This window comes from Vigna angularis, chromosome 6 (genome assembly GCF_016808095.1).
Source record: "Vigna angularis cultivar LongXiaoDou No.4 chromosome 6, ASM1680809v1, whole genome shotgun sequence".
Classification (NCBI taxonomy): domain Eukaryota; kingdom Viridiplantae; phylum Streptophyta; class Magnoliopsida; order Fabales; family Fabaceae; genus Vigna; species Vigna angularis.
Window position 1 is genome coordinate 18,229,414 of NC_068975.1, and position 18,810 is coordinate 18,248,223.

At 30.8% G+C, this 18,810-nt stretch overlaps 1 protein-coding gene across 1 annotated transcript; it reads left to right on the top strand.

Annotated features, from left to right (window-relative positions):
* The first annotated feature begins 5,688 nt into the window (after positions 1-5,688).
* LOC108343305 (glycerophosphodiester phosphodiesterase GDPDL3-like) lies at positions 5,689-13,275 on the top strand. The gene is made up of 9 exons (XM_017581500.2): positions 5,689-5,953; positions 7,007-7,303; positions 8,754-8,875; positions 8,949-9,453; positions 9,944-9,982; positions 10,133-10,417; positions 11,156-11,298; positions 11,836-12,319; positions 12,608-13,275. Exons 1-9 carry the CDS (start codon positions 5,704-5,706, stop codon positions 12,898-12,900), a joined length of 2,418 nt encoding a protein of 805 aa, XP_017436989.1. The 5' UTR covers positions 5,689-5,703; the 3' UTR covers positions 12,901-13,275.
* Positions 13,276-18,810: the final 5,535 nt, after the last annotated feature.

Below are 18,810 nucleotides of genomic sequence, written 5' to 3' on the forward strand. Positions count from 1 at the left end.
ATAATCCAAAGCACTACATCAATCCACTAACAAAAGGAAATTTAGTTCTGCATAATGGAAAAGAAAAATCAAAAAGCAAAAAGTTCCGCAAAAAGTTGCAGCCCAAAGCTCCAAGAAGAAGACGAAGAAGAAGCCCTTTTGTTGTGCGTGAATCCCCTTTTTGTCTCCCCCTTCCACGTGTTTTTCCCTCTCCCCTCATTTCCATAAATTCCTCCTTTTTAGGAGAGTGGTTTTCCTTTTTCCTAACTTCCTCCACTTTTCCTTTAATTTAATCTCTTTAAATCAGTCATAAAAGAGATCAATAACTACTCAATAACTGCTCCTGGAAACTTTCATAGCCCATGGAAAACTCCCCACTCTGCCTGTGTTCTTCTCTGTTTTAATTCTGTTTTCTTACGTGAATCCACATATTACTCCACAGGTTGTGGGAACTTTCACAGCATAGTTGTTGAACTTTCTGTTTTGCAACTCCATTTAGAAGCAACATTCACATGTAACTCCATAGGTTGTGAGACTGTTCACAGCTTGGTTATTGAACTCTCTGGTTTCATCTTGGTATCTTGTACATCAATGCTTCCCAAATTGTGATTTTGGCACTTAGAATCATCAATCTACAATAAAAACACAAAATGCCAATGTATGATCCGAAACAAAGATAATTCATGACTAAATCCTTCAATGAATGCAATTATGCATGCAAATGACCTAAACTAAGACATGAATGCAATTACATTTACTCACACATCACCAACCATGCATCGTCTCCTTCTCCTCTTCTTCTTCGTTCTCGCAACCCCCTCTTCCTCTGCCATCGACACCTTTGTCTTCGGCGGTTACTCCCAGCCCAAGTACACGTCAAGTTCGCCCTACGAGAGCACTGTCAACTCGCTCCTCACCTCGCTCATCAACTCCTTGTTAACATCTGTGGGGTGCAAAACTACCCATCCAATCCTTTGTAATAATCTTAGAGTTTCATTTGTTTGATAGGTGGGGGAAGTGCTACCTAAAGTTGTGTGTGTCTGCGAAAGGTTCATATGGTTGTAAATGTGGCTACAGATTAGAAACATTTCACAGTGCTTACTTAGGCCATTCAAACTTTAAGATGGAGAGATTTTTAATTTCAAAATTTAATTACTGAATTTTAGTTTTTTGATTCAAAAAGCTTATTAAGAAGTTCTGGAAATTTGAGAGATTTAATAATATGTTAAGACATTATTATTAACCATAAAATTGCATCATTTGAGTTCTATGTGGACTGTAGACTATACTACAACAGAATTTCTCTTTCTTTGTCGCATTAGACGTACAAGCCTTAATTACTTTCTTTTCTATATGCTAATCATGTTTATGTTTCTTTTCTATGTCCCACATCAATCTAGTCTAGCTCTATAATTAAACTTTTATGCTCCTGTACAAATTAATTACTTAATCATTTGTTAGTAGTTATCTACACACATGCATATGCTTCACCAGAAGAGCACAAAATGGGTGGCTTCTCAGTCTCATACATGTTGTCATAAGAGAAAAGCAAGAACTCCCTTCAACTCTGATATGGGTAGTTTTGTAGCCCACGGATGTTGACATTCGTCCAACAAAGGGTAACGGAACTCCCTGCAGTGTGTGCAGGTGTAGGAACGTAGAGGTGTAGGGGTGCATCGAGATTTAAGTTTTGAAAAAAAAATTAAACTAACATAGGATATTTTTGAAATAAAAAAAATTGTGGGTGGTGTAGAGAACATTTGGGGTGGTGGAGGGAGCAACTGCCTTTTAATAAAGGATGTTTTTGGTCCTATGGACATTTTTGGCCCCAACCCATGTGGGCTAGGGCCATGTCCTATAGGTTGTTTCACCCTGCACCTCTAATGATTTCATCCTGCACCTCTAATTTCCGAAAAAAGCCTTACATTTTTCTTTATCAAATTTCAAAATTCGATGAAGAAAATGAAAAATCTGTCATCGAATTTCAAAATTTGATGAAGAAAATAAAAAATCCTTCATTGAATTACGGAATTTGATGAGAAAAAAATCCTTCATCGGATTTCGATATTCGATGAAGCACAAAAAATAGGGTGTAGGGGTTTTTGAATTGCAAGGATAGTTTTGGAATTTTAAAAAAATTCGAGGTGCAGGATGAAATGATTGGAGGTGCAGGATGAAACAGGCTGTCCTATAAGGTGGACTAATTTGACAAGTCTAGCATAATGTATTAAGGAGATATTGAGTTTCTTTTTTTTATTGGTAAGGTTAGTTATTAGTATTTTGTTAGGGGGAGTTGAACCCACAACCTCTCTCACCCTCTCTTCCAAACCCTTTAGACCAACCTTATATATCTCACATGTCAATGGAGAAAGTTGAATCCAGAATCTCTCACACCCTCCCTTCTAACTTTTATGACTAAGTTAATCTTATAGCCCCTAAATAAATGTTGAGTTATATGGTGAAAACTATGATAATTAACCCACTACTGATGTTATTTTTCTTTGTAACTATGCATGTTGAGGTTATGATGCCATCATTATCATCTTTATAATAATATATTTTGGTTATTAAGTTAATGATAAAAAATTCTAACACAAACAAAGATGTTTTTTACACATTAAAATTATTTTTTTCTATTATAAATATAGTGAGTTAGAGATTAATTCTGGACTAATGACAATTCAAGTCAAGCTTTAAGCTTATGTTGTACAAACTTTTGTAAAATATCTAAATATCATTCTAAATTTCTTACTTAATTTCATTTTTTTTCAATTGATTACCTTTTAGAATCATTCAATTAGTCACTAATCACTAACACAAAAAAGACTTCATATATGTTATTTTAGGTTTTCCTTTTTTAGACTGTTATAGGTTAGACGTAATTGCAGGATATATAAATTTACGTCCGTTGCTTTTATGACATAAACAGACATAAATTTTTTATCTTTTTTTTTCTCTCAAACAAACATAATTTTTAATCTTTTTTCTCTCTCAAATATTAGTCAAATTTCTTCTTCTTCTACTACTTCGTGATCGTGTTCTTTCTTTTCTTCTTCTCCTTATCCTTCTTCTTCTTCTCTTTCTCCTTTTCCTTCTTATTCTTCTTCTTCTTCTTCTCTTTCTTCTTCATCTTATAAATCTAAAATTATTTAAACATAAAAAATCTATTAAAGTTAAAATTAATCAAACATCTAATATACACAAATAAAAACATAAAACTCACATTTAAACAAGAAATGAAGACATTGATATACAACACTAACTAAGTTTTCCCCCAAAGAGCCAATATTATAATGATAAAGATGATAAACTAACCTAAATGCAGAAAAATATTTCAAAGAAAAGATGTTTTCCAATGATCTGCATATGAAAATGACAAAAAATGTAAGTTTTGGTCACTAATGGAAGCTCTAACTTGTACCAAATGGTCGCCACGATTGAGAGAGAGCTTCGTGCATAGGAGAAAATGAAGAGAAATAAGTGTTGTAAGTTTTTTTAAAACATATTCACGTTTGATCTAAAAGTGTAAGACGTAAATTTACGTTTGGTCTATAAGTGTTAGAGTAAAACCTCTTTTTTACATTTGATGCTTATAGGTCAAACATAAATATTGACAATTTGATTACAAAAATATCATTGAGTATTTTTTTTTACATTTGTTGTCAATATGTCATACGTAAATTTATTGACTAAGTATTTTTGTGTTAGTAAATGACATTTATAATGCATTCGGTAAAATATTTTATCTTTTATTTATAATTTATTAAAATAAACACATCCAAAATTTATATAATATATATAAATTATAGTTATTGAAGATACAACTACTTAAAAGTTAACATGTGAAAAAATGTTGATTGAGTATGATCACATCCCTCCTTAAATAATATTATATAATAAAATAGAGTTAGCTCGTAGAATTCTTTCTTGTTTGAATTGTGATTAAATAATGAACTCACTTTAACAACAACTTAACCATTTAAACTTCAAAAAATTATTATAATTTTAAAATAACTCAATTAGTTCAAATTGAAAACAAATAATTAAATATTATAACTAATGGCCCATACTACTTAATCCATTATTGTTGCCAACGTTTAAAATTGACTAGATGAAGAATATCTGTTTCACTTGAAAGAAAATCTTATTATTTATTCAAAATAAAGCTATAAGCAACATTTATTAAGTAGATTATTTAACATACACACGTATAATATAAATACAATTTTGAAAATCAAATAATAAAATAGATGAAATTGACAAATCAATAGTAAAATTGAAGGCAATTATTAATGTCAAGGTTTCAAATGAAATGACAATATGTATGTTTTAAATTTAGAATGATAAAATTCGTAAAGTTAAAAGTTTAGAAAAAAACATTCGCAAAAAATATAAAGGTTTAGTCCTAAAATGTGTAAACCTAATGGATTTATATTAAATTTCACACTGGCTCTTTAGTAAAGATATTAAATATAAGATACATTATTGAATTTGAATTCTGTACTGAATTTTATGCGTTGTTATTCTACTGATTTTAAAATATATTAATGAACACTGATTTTAAAATTTTAAAAATATATTAATTTTTTTTTAAAATATCATCATCAATGTATTTTTATTGTTCAATAGAAGGCATAAAAAAAACTCAGCAAAAAATCTGATTTCGAAATACTCCAATATGAGCTAAACTTACTTTTATCATTAAATATTTTTTTTTCTCTTTAAATTCATTGTTAAGTTATAAGTTTTATTAATGTATATTATTATTTCTATAAAATCGTGTATAATCTTAACATATTAATTTAATGATGATTAATAAATTTAATATTTTTCTTTAACATGGCAATTAAGTATTAGAAGAATAAATTTAGTACTCATTAATTTCTAATGGTAAATAATTTATTATTTCTATAAAAGTTATACTTATTCTGAAAAAGGATATAAACTTTTCGAACACGCATACACCAAAACGAGCATCCAGACAGAACAAACAAAATTAGTTTTTATTCATAACAACTCCTTTTAGAAAATAAATATGGCTGAATGTTATAATTTTTAAAATACTATTTTCTATGAATAAATGTATATATTATGTTCAGTTTACACCATATGCCAGTTGTCATAATTATTAAATTAATTATTAAATATGATAGTCCATCATATCAATTTACTCCAACCAAAAAGAGTTTAAGGGAAAAACAAACTATACAACAAATGTCATTGTGCATAATCAGATTTCATAAAATTAACTGGTGTAACGTAAACATATTTTAATCTTATATATGTGTTTTGTTGTAAAATATTATACCATTAATCCGTTAAAAATCAATTTTAATATATTGATAAATAATTATTATCAATATTAATAGACTCATTAATACAAAGTTATTTGTGATTGAATAATAGGAAAAAATAAAAAAATTTACAATGGGAATATAATTTTTAAAACAATTTGTTGATGCTATTTATTTATTTTTTTCATTTGCTTTTCAACGTCACTATGTTAATAAATTTATACAGTTTCTTATCAAATAAGTTTACACACATATATGTATGTATTACCTTTCAATAAATTTCATTAAAAGTTAAATATTTTTGTAAACCTTGTTTCAAATTTCATTGTTTTTACTTTTTAATAATTAATTATTATAGAAGAGGTTGTTAGACATTGTAATGATAATAATAACACTAGTCTTCCCAAATTAAGTGGGTCCCACTCAGCAAATGCAACACTTCTCTCTTTTTCTGTATATAACAAGGCATAGTACTCACGTTAAGGTGGCCAAATCACTGGACTTTTTCTCCTGCAGGGATAGTCGGAACTTCGCCGGAAACTCAAACTTCACCGGAATGTGGAACTCACGCGCTATTCTCTGTTTACTCTCTCTGATGCATTCTCTTCTTCTTCTTCATTCGGTGCTGCCTCTGGTCTCTGCTCAAGGATCCAAAACCACCTCTTGGAACACTCTCTCTGGTTCGTCTCTCGTTTCGCTCTTCTTTCTCTTTCTTTGCTTCTGCATGTGGTTCTGAGGAAATGCTTAAAAAAATTGAAATCAGTGAAATTTGTTCTTCATCGTCGAGTTCTTGTTAATTCCAAAATTAAGTGTGCATTTGTTGCTTATACTTTAATTGAAATTTTGTTGGTGAAAATGGAAGTAAAAGAGGCTGACGATTGAGATGTTGTGGAGTACTGTGTTCTGGTCCTTAGAAAATTGTATAGTTGTATTTGATGTTTTTATAATTAGAGTATGGAAATGGAAATTAGGAATCAACTTGTTGGAGTGATGTAGCTGAGTTGTTATCGGCAATCGATAAATCTGTTTTTGCATGCAGTTAAGGTGTTAGAAATTCAAAGTGAGTTGAAAGTTCCACATTGTATAAAAAATGAATAAGATAAATACTATGTAAGTAGAAGATCCGTAAACTTATTGGCTTAAAATTTTCAATTGAATGTTGTGTCAATATGTTATCCTGGTATCGTATATAGATTCATTCATGATTGATTGGTGTTGAATTTCCTCAATGTCTCTTCTCAAAAAACTAACACAAGGTTTTTGAACTGTGGTTACATTCATATTGGTAAATATTCTATTAAACCTTACATGTGATGAATGGAAAGTTCCAAAGTGTAGAGCAAGTGGAAATTTGAGATATTTAATACTTTTTGTATATAGCTGAGTTATGAATTATCTAATATGAAGAGATTAAAAGAGAAATAGTTTGAGTTCTTCGTATGTAACAAAGGGAAATTAATTTACAGAGCATATTTTTTTGGTGAAATGGACTGTTTGTGAGTCGAGAAATTGAAGTCTTTGTATGGTTATAATGGAAAGGACTTCAACCATTGATAGAAGTCTAGATATAATTAGATGTTAGAGCCTTCTTCCTCGCATAAATTAAGAAGCCACTGTTTGAATAGCATTTGACATGTACTTGAATGATTTATGGACACTTTTCTTTAGTTTTAGGAAAAACTTCTGCTCTGTACTTTGTGTCTTGAAACTCACTTGGATACTTTCTTTTGCAGGAAGTCCACCATTGGTCATAGCACGCGGAGGGTTTTCTGGGATATATCCTGACTCCAGTGACTTTGCATATAGTCTTGCTGCACAAACTAGTTTAGCAAACGTCATTCTATGGTGTGATGTGCAATTAACAAAAGATGGAGAGGGAATCTGCATTCCAAGCATCAAACTTGAAAATGCTACTGACATTGGTCATATTTCTGAATTCAAAAGTAAGACTTATTCAGTTAATGGTGTACAAACCAGTGGCTATTTTTCTGTCGACTACACCCTAAAGGAGCTGCTTTCGAATGTCCTTTGTAAGTTCAACTTATGTTATAGATGTAATTTTATTGTTACATACTTTCAGTAATTGATGGATTAACTGATTCGTTTCTTATACATAGATGTTTTATAATAATTTTAGAAGTTAACAGTAAAAATCATTTTCATTTAAGTTTGTGATTCTTGTTAAGATTTACAGAAGGATCTACGAACATACAACACAGAATTCTTTTGTATGAACCAAATCTAAGAACTACTAGAGTATGATCATCTATTCACTGAGAGCAGGACAAGCTCTCTATAAACTCCTGTTATAGGTACAAGAAACTCCATTACTAACTAACAAAGACTGTTGACAGCTGTCACTAACAGCTGTGTGGTACACCCATACCGTTTCTAATACATATACACTAGCACTTATTGAGAGGGTTGGATGATATAAGTGGAGAAGAAGAGCAAGACAACCCTGAGGTTCACATTTGTGAATCTTGGACTTCCGAACCTTGAAGATAGTGCTGCGCACCCATTCAGAAACTAGGATACTCTAGTTCTACTTTCCTCTCTTAGAAACTCTGGTACAGTAGGAACGTCCAGACTTGTGACACAAATGAAAGAAAACATGGTTCCATGGATTTAATAACTATGAATATCCAAACAACACACCAAATAAGCTAAATGGAGGTGCCAAAATAGTATACTCGGTAATCACACTTCCAAATTACGAGATACTGTACTGCCAAACATCATAGTGTACAAAACTGGAACGAAATATGCCTCTCAAATTTTAAAACAGATAATTCCTGCTAATTTAAGGTCCATTTAATATATATAAACCTTAAATTAAAATTATACCTGATTTTGTTTGCTCTACTGTTCTTAAGCCATGTTTAATTAGATTGTTTGCAGAAGGTATCAAAGGTTATGCCCAGGCAAGTGCGAAATTTATGACAGTGAAGTTTATTCTTATTTCTTTTATTGATCAAGCTATCCTCTACTCATTTGGGCTATCCCCTTTAAGTCAGTTCTCTCAAGCATGTGACCTATCTTCAATTACTTTTATGTTGATAATTATTATTTTGATAATGCAATTTCTTTGCATCTTATACATTTAAGACTAGCTATTTTCACATTATAATAGATTGTTTTGTGAGTCATGTATAATGTCTAGCTGTATAAATCAAGACTTTGGAGGCCCTGAGTTATAGATATACCCATATTTTGGTATTATGCATTGAGTATATTATATGGGTTATGATGATGATAAACACAACAACTAATCTTTTGATAGTTTTAAGCCCAAGTCTCTTTTTCAACTTTTATAATCAACTGAGATTTTCAACAATGTTCTTTGAAACAGCTTACAGTTGCATACCTCTTAATTAATTGTTTATATACTTTATGTTAGACACTAATATTATCTATATTTTACATGTCAGTTACACATACACACACATACATACATACTAATTGCTGGGTACTGAACAGTGATTCAGGGAGATTATACTCGAACAAGCAGGTTTGATGGCAGTAGTTGTCAAATTCTTACTGTGAATGATTTGCTTAGAAAGGAAGCTCCAAACCCACCAGGATTGTGGTTGAATATTCAGGTATAATGCATTTTCATCACCCAGTATTCTAGTTTTCCAGAACTAAGACCCTTCTTTTTCTGATATTTTGCAGCATGATGCATTCTATGCACAACACAATTTGAGTATGAAAAATTTTGTACTTACTGTTTCTAGAACAGTAAATGTCAGTTATATCTCATCACCTGAAGCTAGTTTCCTGAGAAGTTTAAGGGCACACGTCAACCCAAGCAAAACAAAACTGGTCTTTAGGTTTCTGGAGAAAGATAAAGTAGATCCATCAACCAATCAGACTTATGGTTCGCTGTTAAAAAATTTAACATCTATCAAGACATTTGCTTCAGGAATACTTGTTCCCAAATTGTACATATGGCCTGTAGATCCATCAAGTCGTTATATATTACCACATACATCTTTGGTCTCTGATGCGCACAAAGTGGGACTGGAAGTCTTTGCCTCAGATTTTATGAATGATATCCCAATCAGCTATAATTACAGTTATGACCCTGTTGCTGAGTACCTCAATTTCATTGACAATGGAAACTTCTCTGTTGATGGTCTGCTGTCTGATTTCCCCTTAACTCCATCTGAAACTATAGGTAAGTGAGGTCTTTCTTCATTTTGTTAGAATGTCCTTCAATAATATAATGTGCATTTGAACTTATCAAATCTCCTTTCCAATCAGCATTTTTTTTTTCTACTGAGAAGCTGTATTTGTTCATTGCAATGGAGTTGATGCAGCTATGGTCCCTGTTACTAGTGTACTGCATACCTTGTGTGCTAAGCATTTTTTATGAATAACCCTAAACGAGTTTCTCTGGCATTTGTGTGCTATTTTACTATGTAAATTTCTTACTGAATTAGCACAAATATAGATATTTTTCCTCTTAAGAATTGCATGCTATTATCTTTCCAAATTGAAAATTACATTATCGATTTTTTCTAAAAATTTGTATGTACTTCATTGCTTGATTTTAGTTCATGCGGATTCTACATTGCAATCACACACACTAACTTCAGAATGCATGTAGGCGTGAGTATAAAATTTCCCCCCTTAAATGACTATTGATTTCTATTCTTCTTATGCAGACTGCTTTGCTCACATAGGCCTCAATGCTCCAAGGAAAGGTGCGTTAAAAGCAATGCTTTTATGCTTCTATGATTGTGTACTCATCTTGTTATTTAGTGTATCCATGATCAATTCATTTCATAATACCTCTATGCTTGTGCAGACTACATCATCGTTAACCACATACATTCATTCTGATCATGTTTCAGTTAACACTTTGGTTATTTCAAAATATGGAGCAAGTGGAGACTATCCTCCTTGTACCGACTTAGCATATGAGAAGGCTATTTCAGATGGTGTGGATGTTCTTGACTGTCCTGTTCAAATGTCCAAGGATGGGATACCTTTTTGCTTAAGCTCTATTGATCTTATAGAGAGCACAAATGTTGCTCAATCAAGTTTCAGTAGACTTGGTAAAACTATCCCAGAGATCAAATCTGGCAATGGAATATTTACATTCGACTTGGCATGGGATGATATAAAAAGCTTGAGCCGTAAGTCAAATGGTCCAATACTATTCATTCAGTTCATTTACATGCAAGACTATCAATTTGAAAGAAAACTCAGAAATGATAGAAGTATTAGTAATTAGAAACCGAAGAATATTTTTTTGTTAGTTTTGAATATCTGAATAACTACAATAGTTATACTAGTTAGAACTGTAATATAGTTGTAACTGTCTAATCAATGACAGCTGTTGTAACAACCTAACAGCTGTAACTACCAGAACAAGATACAACCTATTTACAATATTATACACAAGACAGAATATTTGAGAAGAGTATTCTCTTACAAAGATCTATCAAACAATAAATGATATATACCTTAAATAAGTGGAAACTCATGTGGAATGAGATACACATCCACTATACAGACAAATAATACGTTAGGAATAATTGAGACGAAAGTAACATTATTGCTTCTCTGTACAGCATAATCAATCTTACAGATATATTATCATAATTTTTTTTGGTGTTTTTATTTGTGTAAAGATATTCCTTAAAGCTGGATATGGACCTGAAGGAGGTGCACGAAATCATGCTCTGACAAATCCCGGAGTTATTTATAGCTTCTCGGAAAAATAGCATGAAAATTTTTATTCAATTTGCCCTCACTTTAATTTTCATTTTGTGCTTCAATAACCTCTGTTAATGTATTTATGTATTTCAAAAATATGAAAAAAATATATACAAATACTTGACGTCTGTGTTTTTTGTTCTTTTTCCCTGCAGCCTTAATGTTGAACCCATATTCTAATAACAATTTGTATAGGAACCCAGAATACAACAAGAAGGGTCAATTTTTAACACTGTCAGATTTCTTGAACTTGACAAAAGCTCACACTTCCACACTAAATGTTATGATCATCATTGAGGTGTGCTCTGCTTATGCCTGTTATTTCAGTTTTCTATTCATTCCTTAGTTGTAGATTATGTGAACATGTAATGAGTGTAAGCCATACGGTAAAACTTAAAAAATGACTTTTTTTATTCATGAGGGGCATTTATATAATCCTTGTAAAATCCCTAGGCAACATTGAGAAGGGAGTCAAGCAATTATTGGGACACAGAAGCATTACTAGATGTAATTAGCATCACATGCAACTATAAATCATCATTGCTTCTTGATATAAGCATGTAATAAACCTGGTGCCCTGTTTGACTTTCTTCTTAAGTACGAACTTCAAAGAGACAACCTTGAGCCCTGCACTCATTCCCTAATCCAATTCCCCATCCAAATCACATTAGGGATCTCAAATCACTAAGAGAGAGTGAGGGAAAGAGAGAGTTGTGTGGTTTCTATTTTTTAAGTATGAAAGATAATAAGTGTTTTTAGCGTGACATAATGAATTTCTTTCTATAAATTTATTTTCTCTTATTTTATTAAAATTATTTTGTTTACTCATTGTCAGAATGCAGCCTATCTTGCAAGGAATCAAAACTTAAGTGTGACTGATGCAGTCATTGATACTTTGAGCAAATCAGGTTATGATAAACCAGGTGCTCCAAAAGTTATGATTCAATCCACTAATAGTTCTGTGCTATTGAAATTCAAAGAGAAAGCCAAATATGAGCTTGTCTACAAGATTGACGAGATAGTTGGTGGTGCTGTTGATTCAGCTATTTCGGATATCAAAAGATTTGCTCATTCTGTGGTTGTCAAAAAGGCATCTGTATATCCTGTTAGTGAATTATTCCTGATTTCCTCTACAAAGATTGTATCAAAGTTCAAAGCTTCCAATCTCTCTGTTTACGTGGAAACATTCAGCAATGAGTTTGTATCTCAGGCATGGGATTTCTTGTCAGATGCATATGTGGAGATCAACACATTTGTTCAAGATGCTGAAATTGACGGTGTCATCACAGACTTTCCAAAAACAGCTAATAGATATAGAAGTAAGTGCATACAAAACCTTTATTTCCTGTTCGTGGAACTAAAGGTGCAACTTCGGCACTATTTGGTTTTGATATTTTCTGTTTAATCACTCTAGGGTTTTGGCACTTCTTGCTTCTAGTTCTCTTCCGTAATTCATTTTAAGTTTGTAATTTTCCCTCACAACTCCTTCTAGTTCACTTTCCATCATAATTTTGACGGGGTCTCAAATTGTTTTCATAGCAAATTCAGGACTACAATGAAGTCTTCCCATCTGATTACTGATATTATTGTTCCTCATCCTGACACAGGGAACAAATGCTTAAATTTGGGCGATAAGACACCTCTTTACATGGAACCGGTTGCAGTAGGTGGCCTTTTGCAAGGCATGGATAAATCTCTCTTGCCACCAGCTATGGCTCCAGCCCCTCTCCTGACTGAAGATGAAGTGACAGAACCCCCTTTGCCTCCACTTTCTAAAATTTCGCCATCAAGCCCTATTTCTGGACCAGGAGCACCACCACCGCGAAATGCACAGGCTAAGGTCACTGTCTGCATCTTTTTATCCACTCTGACATTGCTTGTAGCTTCTCTTATGCTTTAGGTGATGCTGCACGCTTCCTAATTCCCGGTGGAAAAAAAAAACAAAATAAAAATAAAATTTGAAAGAAAGGGTTGGTTATGCTGGATGTAGCCCTCTAGTTCCCCTATTTCTTTCTTGGTTAAGCAGAATGAAGCTTTTGTTTTCAGACTGCTTGTATAGTCCTGATTTCTTACTTGTAGCGGTAAATTATTTCCATTAGCTGTTGTAGTTAGGTTTATTCCCCTTCTCCTTTTTCTTCCTGTTGTAGCAGTAGCATATGGAGTAGGAAACAGCTTTTGGGAATTAGGAAATCTGATTATGGTCAATCTTTGGCTGGTGTTGGAAACTATGTTTTCTACAATAGTTATTGATTCTAAAGAGACATATATTATTAAATACTGGGAGTAATTTCTGCTGGACTGTAGAAAACCTGTCATCGTGTCTCGGCATGATCTCTGAGAATTAAGACGTGTAAGAGTAAATTGTACTTACTAACCTATACTGTCCCACCCTTCTTATCTGTGTATCAAAGGAGAAAGAAGAGTCTTAAGCTTCGAATCACGTCACCGAGTCAGATCACCACTAATTTTCTTTAAGAAATTTGACTAGTCATCTTAAGTGGAGTTTCTTTTCTCAATCACCTCTTTTTATTTAGTGTATAAGGAGCTCAAGTCTATACTGCTTAGACCAGATTTGTTGCCAACACTATTTTCATTAATTATTTAGTTATCGAAACATGAATTGTTTAAGCAAATCGAGCTCTTAGCCTACCACATTTCTCGCATTAGAAGATAAACCTCTTGGAAATATAAAGGAAATATCTAATATGACTGTTTTTACTTCTTGAAAAATTATTTATTAGTTTTAAATTAATGACATTTTTTATTGTTTTAAATAAAATTTCATGTTAAAAGTAAGTGATTAAATGAAAATGTAAAGATAACACAGTGACTAAAAATATATACTTATCTTAATTTAAAATAATGTTATTTTAATTAGATCAATTTTTCATTTTAATATTAAACTAATTATAGTTAGCTATAATACTAAAATTGACTATTAGAAAATATAAGGAATTTAGGGTGATCATGGATTCCCAATCCTATCTAATAAAATACATTAGATCTACAATATAGATATATTTTAATTAAATCAAATTGATTTGGATTTTCTCAAATACATTAGATCTAAAATATAGATTATTTTAACTAAATCAAATTGATTTGAATTTTTCCAAAACAATTTAAATTAAATAAAATCTAGATTATATTCACTTGCATAGTTAGATTGAATTTGATGTGCAAATCAATCTTGATTTGATGTGCAAATCAATCTTGATTTGATGTATTGGTTGAAGTCAAACATGTTGTTAAAGTCAAAGACTTTACATAAACTCCATGTAATATCGAATAATAAATTTGTAAGAATTTTACTTTAGATAAAAAATATTAAAATATTCATAAATAATATAATAATTTATTATTATATGATATTATAAATAAATTTTTATATATTTTTTAATGAAATATTATTATTATTAGTGGATCATATTATATATTTTTAATACTTTTTATATTTTTTATATTTTCCCAACTATCTTTTATAATAAATTTAATTAATAATACATATCATAATTAATATAAGAAAAGTGATTGAATTATTTAATATAACATAAATAAATCATGAGATCCAAAAATTTAAAGCCGAAAGGCGAGTAAGAACTCTATTCTACACATAAATTTCATCTCTCATTATTCCATACATTTACTAGTGTAGTAAGAAAGTAGTACATGAATGTTGCATACCACGAACACCACTGCAAGCATCACCATGACCACAAATGCCACAATAAACATGATCATCCACAAATGTGATTACGAATATGACCACTAATGATGATGTAGTGGCAACCAACAACCTGCGACCACGAATAATATGAACAAAACCCTAGCACGAGTAAAAACATATATATGAGTCTACTGAATTTGTTCCAAAAGAGTTTGCTTTCAAGTTAACTTGTTTAGGATGAGTGGAAACGTCAAACAAGTTAACGAGTTAATTCATGAATTTGATAACCATGAACATGAACTAACTTGACTTGACCTGACATAACTTGATCCATTTTGATCCCACTTGATCCTGACTTCACTTGAAATCCTTTGGACTCCCTTCAATCAATGCCCAATCTAACCTAATATTGCTTAGACTCAAGGCCTAACACAACTTAATTGAAGATGATGAGATTAGACCAACTTGGCTTAACTTAACTCGACTCAACTTAACTTGGAATCAATGAACTCAACTTGACATAGCCATAATCTGATGTGAGCTCAATGTCTCATCCCAACACAAGCCAACTCAACTTAGCTTGACCACCTAGGCCTGACTTAAATAGACTTAGCTCGACTCGAGCCTAGTCCAACTAAGTTGAATTTTGGCTAGAATGTTGTTCAATAATGTTTTGATTTAGATGTTAATTTCTTTGTTTAACCAATTACATAGGTTAAACTTTAATTTCCAACTATTATATTTATAATAATGATTGGTGAGCTATAAATAGATGAGTCCAGTTAAAACACTTCGATTGTACCGTGATAAGTATTTAAAATAAATTGAGATAACAAAATATTCATATGTGAATCAACACATCAGTTCGTGGTAGGTAGAACCAGGTTACAAAATTTATGGCTCACAAAAAAATAAGTCGGGTTAAGTTGACTCATTTTTAGTTCAACACGTGTTATGTCAATCTATGTAGGTCGAATTGGCTCACCTTAACACATTTTCTTAACTCAAACCTAATATGACCGAGTGTTACTTACTTTGATCTAATTTGACCTAACATATTATAATTTGAAATGATATAGACACATCTTGATTTTGTTTCAAAATCCAAAAAAAAATATCCAATTTAAATCTAATTAAATGGATTAGACTTAAAATTAAAACAATATAAATTTATACTTTAAATACATATATTTAACGAAACTTAAAGTACTATAAATTCAGATAATTATAGATTGAATTGGATATGATTTTTTTTCTTACCTTTAGTATTTAAGTGCTTCTCACTTAGTTAAACTAAGCAAGGTGAAAATGCAATTCAAAGTAACCTTTCAAAGGTTGAACCTTCAATTTGTCCTAGTGAATATATTTGGTTAGATTGTTGAAAGATATGTTTTCATGTTTTCTTTTTTAATTTTGTTAAAGAGATTAGCACAAAGTATTATATTTCCTAACTATGTCTTTTGATAGAAACAAAATGGAAAAATAATTGATTCAGTAGAACAAGTATTGTTGTACAATAAGAAAGAAAATAACTTTCTTATTGTATTTCGTATTTAGTATAACAAGAAAGAAAATACAATTTAGTACAATAACCTTTGTTTTGCTAGTTTTATTTTAAGTTTGTTAATGGTTAATATAATTGAGCATGTATTTCATCTATAGAAATTGGCAAATATATTTATTAAAGGGAAAATGAACATTAATATTCAATCAATCTTGAAAAAATCATTAAGAATTTTAAATTTATTAGCAAAAAGCAAAGGTCAAAAACATTTGTGTAATTACCTTAAGTATTAATAGTGTTTAAACAAAATTAACATAATTAAATTTTTTTGTCCTAAAGTGACTATTTACAAAATAAAATAACATAGAAGTTGAAATGTTTTATAAAAAATTGAAATGCTTATTATTGTCATCTGAGGTCTTATACCTACTGAGTATCTTTACACCACTATTGAGAGTCAAACTTTATATATGTATATACCAACACATATACAAGTATATTAGTGATTCATCCTAAATACATCACTCATGAAAGGCACAAATCATGCATACAACGTGTGATACATCTCAACATGAAATGTACATCTATTAAAGGCATATAATTCAATATTACCTCATATAACTCATATAATCAACATAACAGGTATAAAAGCATTAGGCAACATCACATCATCATACTGACATACATTAAGGACACTATACACTAACATACATGTTGCTTGAGTGATATCCAGTCTGAGAGTAATCCAAAACTGCAAAAACACAATATTTTAAAAGTTTTATCAACATTAACAATAATCTTATATGTGACGTCTTTTCCAAAATGAAATAGAGTATGGTTTTTTATTTAATTACTATTTAAGTGATAGTGAAATTATACTTGAATTGTGACAAAAGAGATATACGTAAACTTAAAGATTTGTGTGTATTACAATTTTTAAATTTTATTTTACAATCTCTATCTTCGTAATACTTAGAGAAGAAGGAATTTTATTTATTTATTATTTCTTCTTTTATATGGTTGGTGGAAACATTAATAAGAGGGTTGATATGTATGGTTGGGACAAATACAAAGTTACCACAATTGTTCCTTCTAGAATGGTTTATGCATATGAGGCAGATACCAAAGTAAGAGTCCTAGTCTCCTAAAATTTCACATAATTATTAACTATATTTGTATTCCAACTCGTTCCTAGAAAGACGGTTGTAATTAGTGCAAAGAAAGGGTTTGGAACATTTGACGCTTCTATCTATTTAAAATGAGATTTTAGATTTTTTGTTTTTCTACACAAACACTGAAATAGAGAAATGAGACCAATATAATGTAAACTCATAACATATAAAAAATAAGAAAAAGATTTTTAAATCCAAAAATTCATTATATCATACTTTATAAAGATTTAAATTAATTTTGTAGTGACCACTTGAGATAAATGAGTTTCACCATGCTTAATGAAATAATCTAAGAACGAATTATCTTAAGAAATATTTACTTATTTAAATCTTCAAAATCACACCTCTAACTATAATAATCAAAATCTTTATTTATTATAAATTTTATCATTCCACAATAATAAGTTAATTTATTGAAACCAAGTCATATAACACAACAAAGGGGCAAATATATAACTGAAGATAAATATAAATAAATAATTAATTAGGATCAATATGTAACTAGATATAAATATAAATAATGAATAAATATAATCAGTGTATAATTGTATATAAATATGAATGAATAGATAAATAGGATCACTGTGCAATATAAATATAAAGTGTTTTAAAAATGTGTACACATCAAATAATTTTATACTTTCATTTGAAGAGTGATGCTCCCTCCACCAGTCTCATCTTCTCCCTACGTCTCTTCAATTTTTTTAAATTCCAAATTTATCCTTTTTACTTTTTATTTTTTAAAATCCTAATCTCAATCCTCTCTCATTTCACTTTTCTTTTTACTCTCAGTAGCAAGCCCCCACCCCCCTTCCAGTGTCACTTTCTCTCTTTCTCTTAATTTCCATTTTCGTTAACACAACATTTTCCATTTCCTTTCAAATTCTGCGAGATTCACCGAACACCTAGTGATCATTGAAGAGAAGTTCAGCTCCTGCGACCTAAACGATTTGATTTACAACGGCAAGGGTTATCTCGTAGGGGTTTAGAGTTTCAAGTTTAAGCATAGATTTTCATGTTTAGTTATTTAGCAGATTATATTATGGAATCATGATACTTCAAAACTCATCAAAAGTTATAAATATTTTAAATTTATACCATGCAGAATTTGCTTTTTCTGTCAAATTTTGGTTTAACGGAAGTGGAATTTAAGAGAAAGTGATAGTGGGGGAGGAGGGTGTGGGCTTGTTGCTGAGATTGAAAGAGAAAGTGAAAGTGAGAGAGGATTGAAATTAAGGTTTTAAAAGCTAAAAAGTAAAAAGGGTAAATTTAAAATTTAAAAAAAATTGAAAAGGTGTAGGGAGAAGATGGGGTGAAGGAGGGAGCATCACTCCCATTTGAATAAACCCTTAGTTCAACTTTCGTCATCCTTCCATATACTTTAGCCCAATAACTCATTCAACAAAAGATTCATTATATAAACTAACCTAAAATGCAAACAATTCACATTTATCAAATCAAATATTA

Excerpts from the sequence above, each read along its gene's own strand:
- LOC108343305 (XM_017581500.2), top strand. The coding sequence starts at position 5,704 with ATGCAACACTTCTCTCTTTTTCTGTATATAACAAGGCATAGTACTCAC. Across the intron at positions 7,304-8,753 it reads GCTGCTTTCGAATGTCCTTT|TGATTCAGGGAGATTATACT; the intron begins GTAAGTTCAACT and ends GGTACTGAACAG. Across the intron at positions 9,454-9,943 it reads AACTCCATCTGAAACTATAG|ACTGCTTTGCTCACATAGGC; the intron begins GTAAGTGAGGTC and ends CTTCTTATGCAG.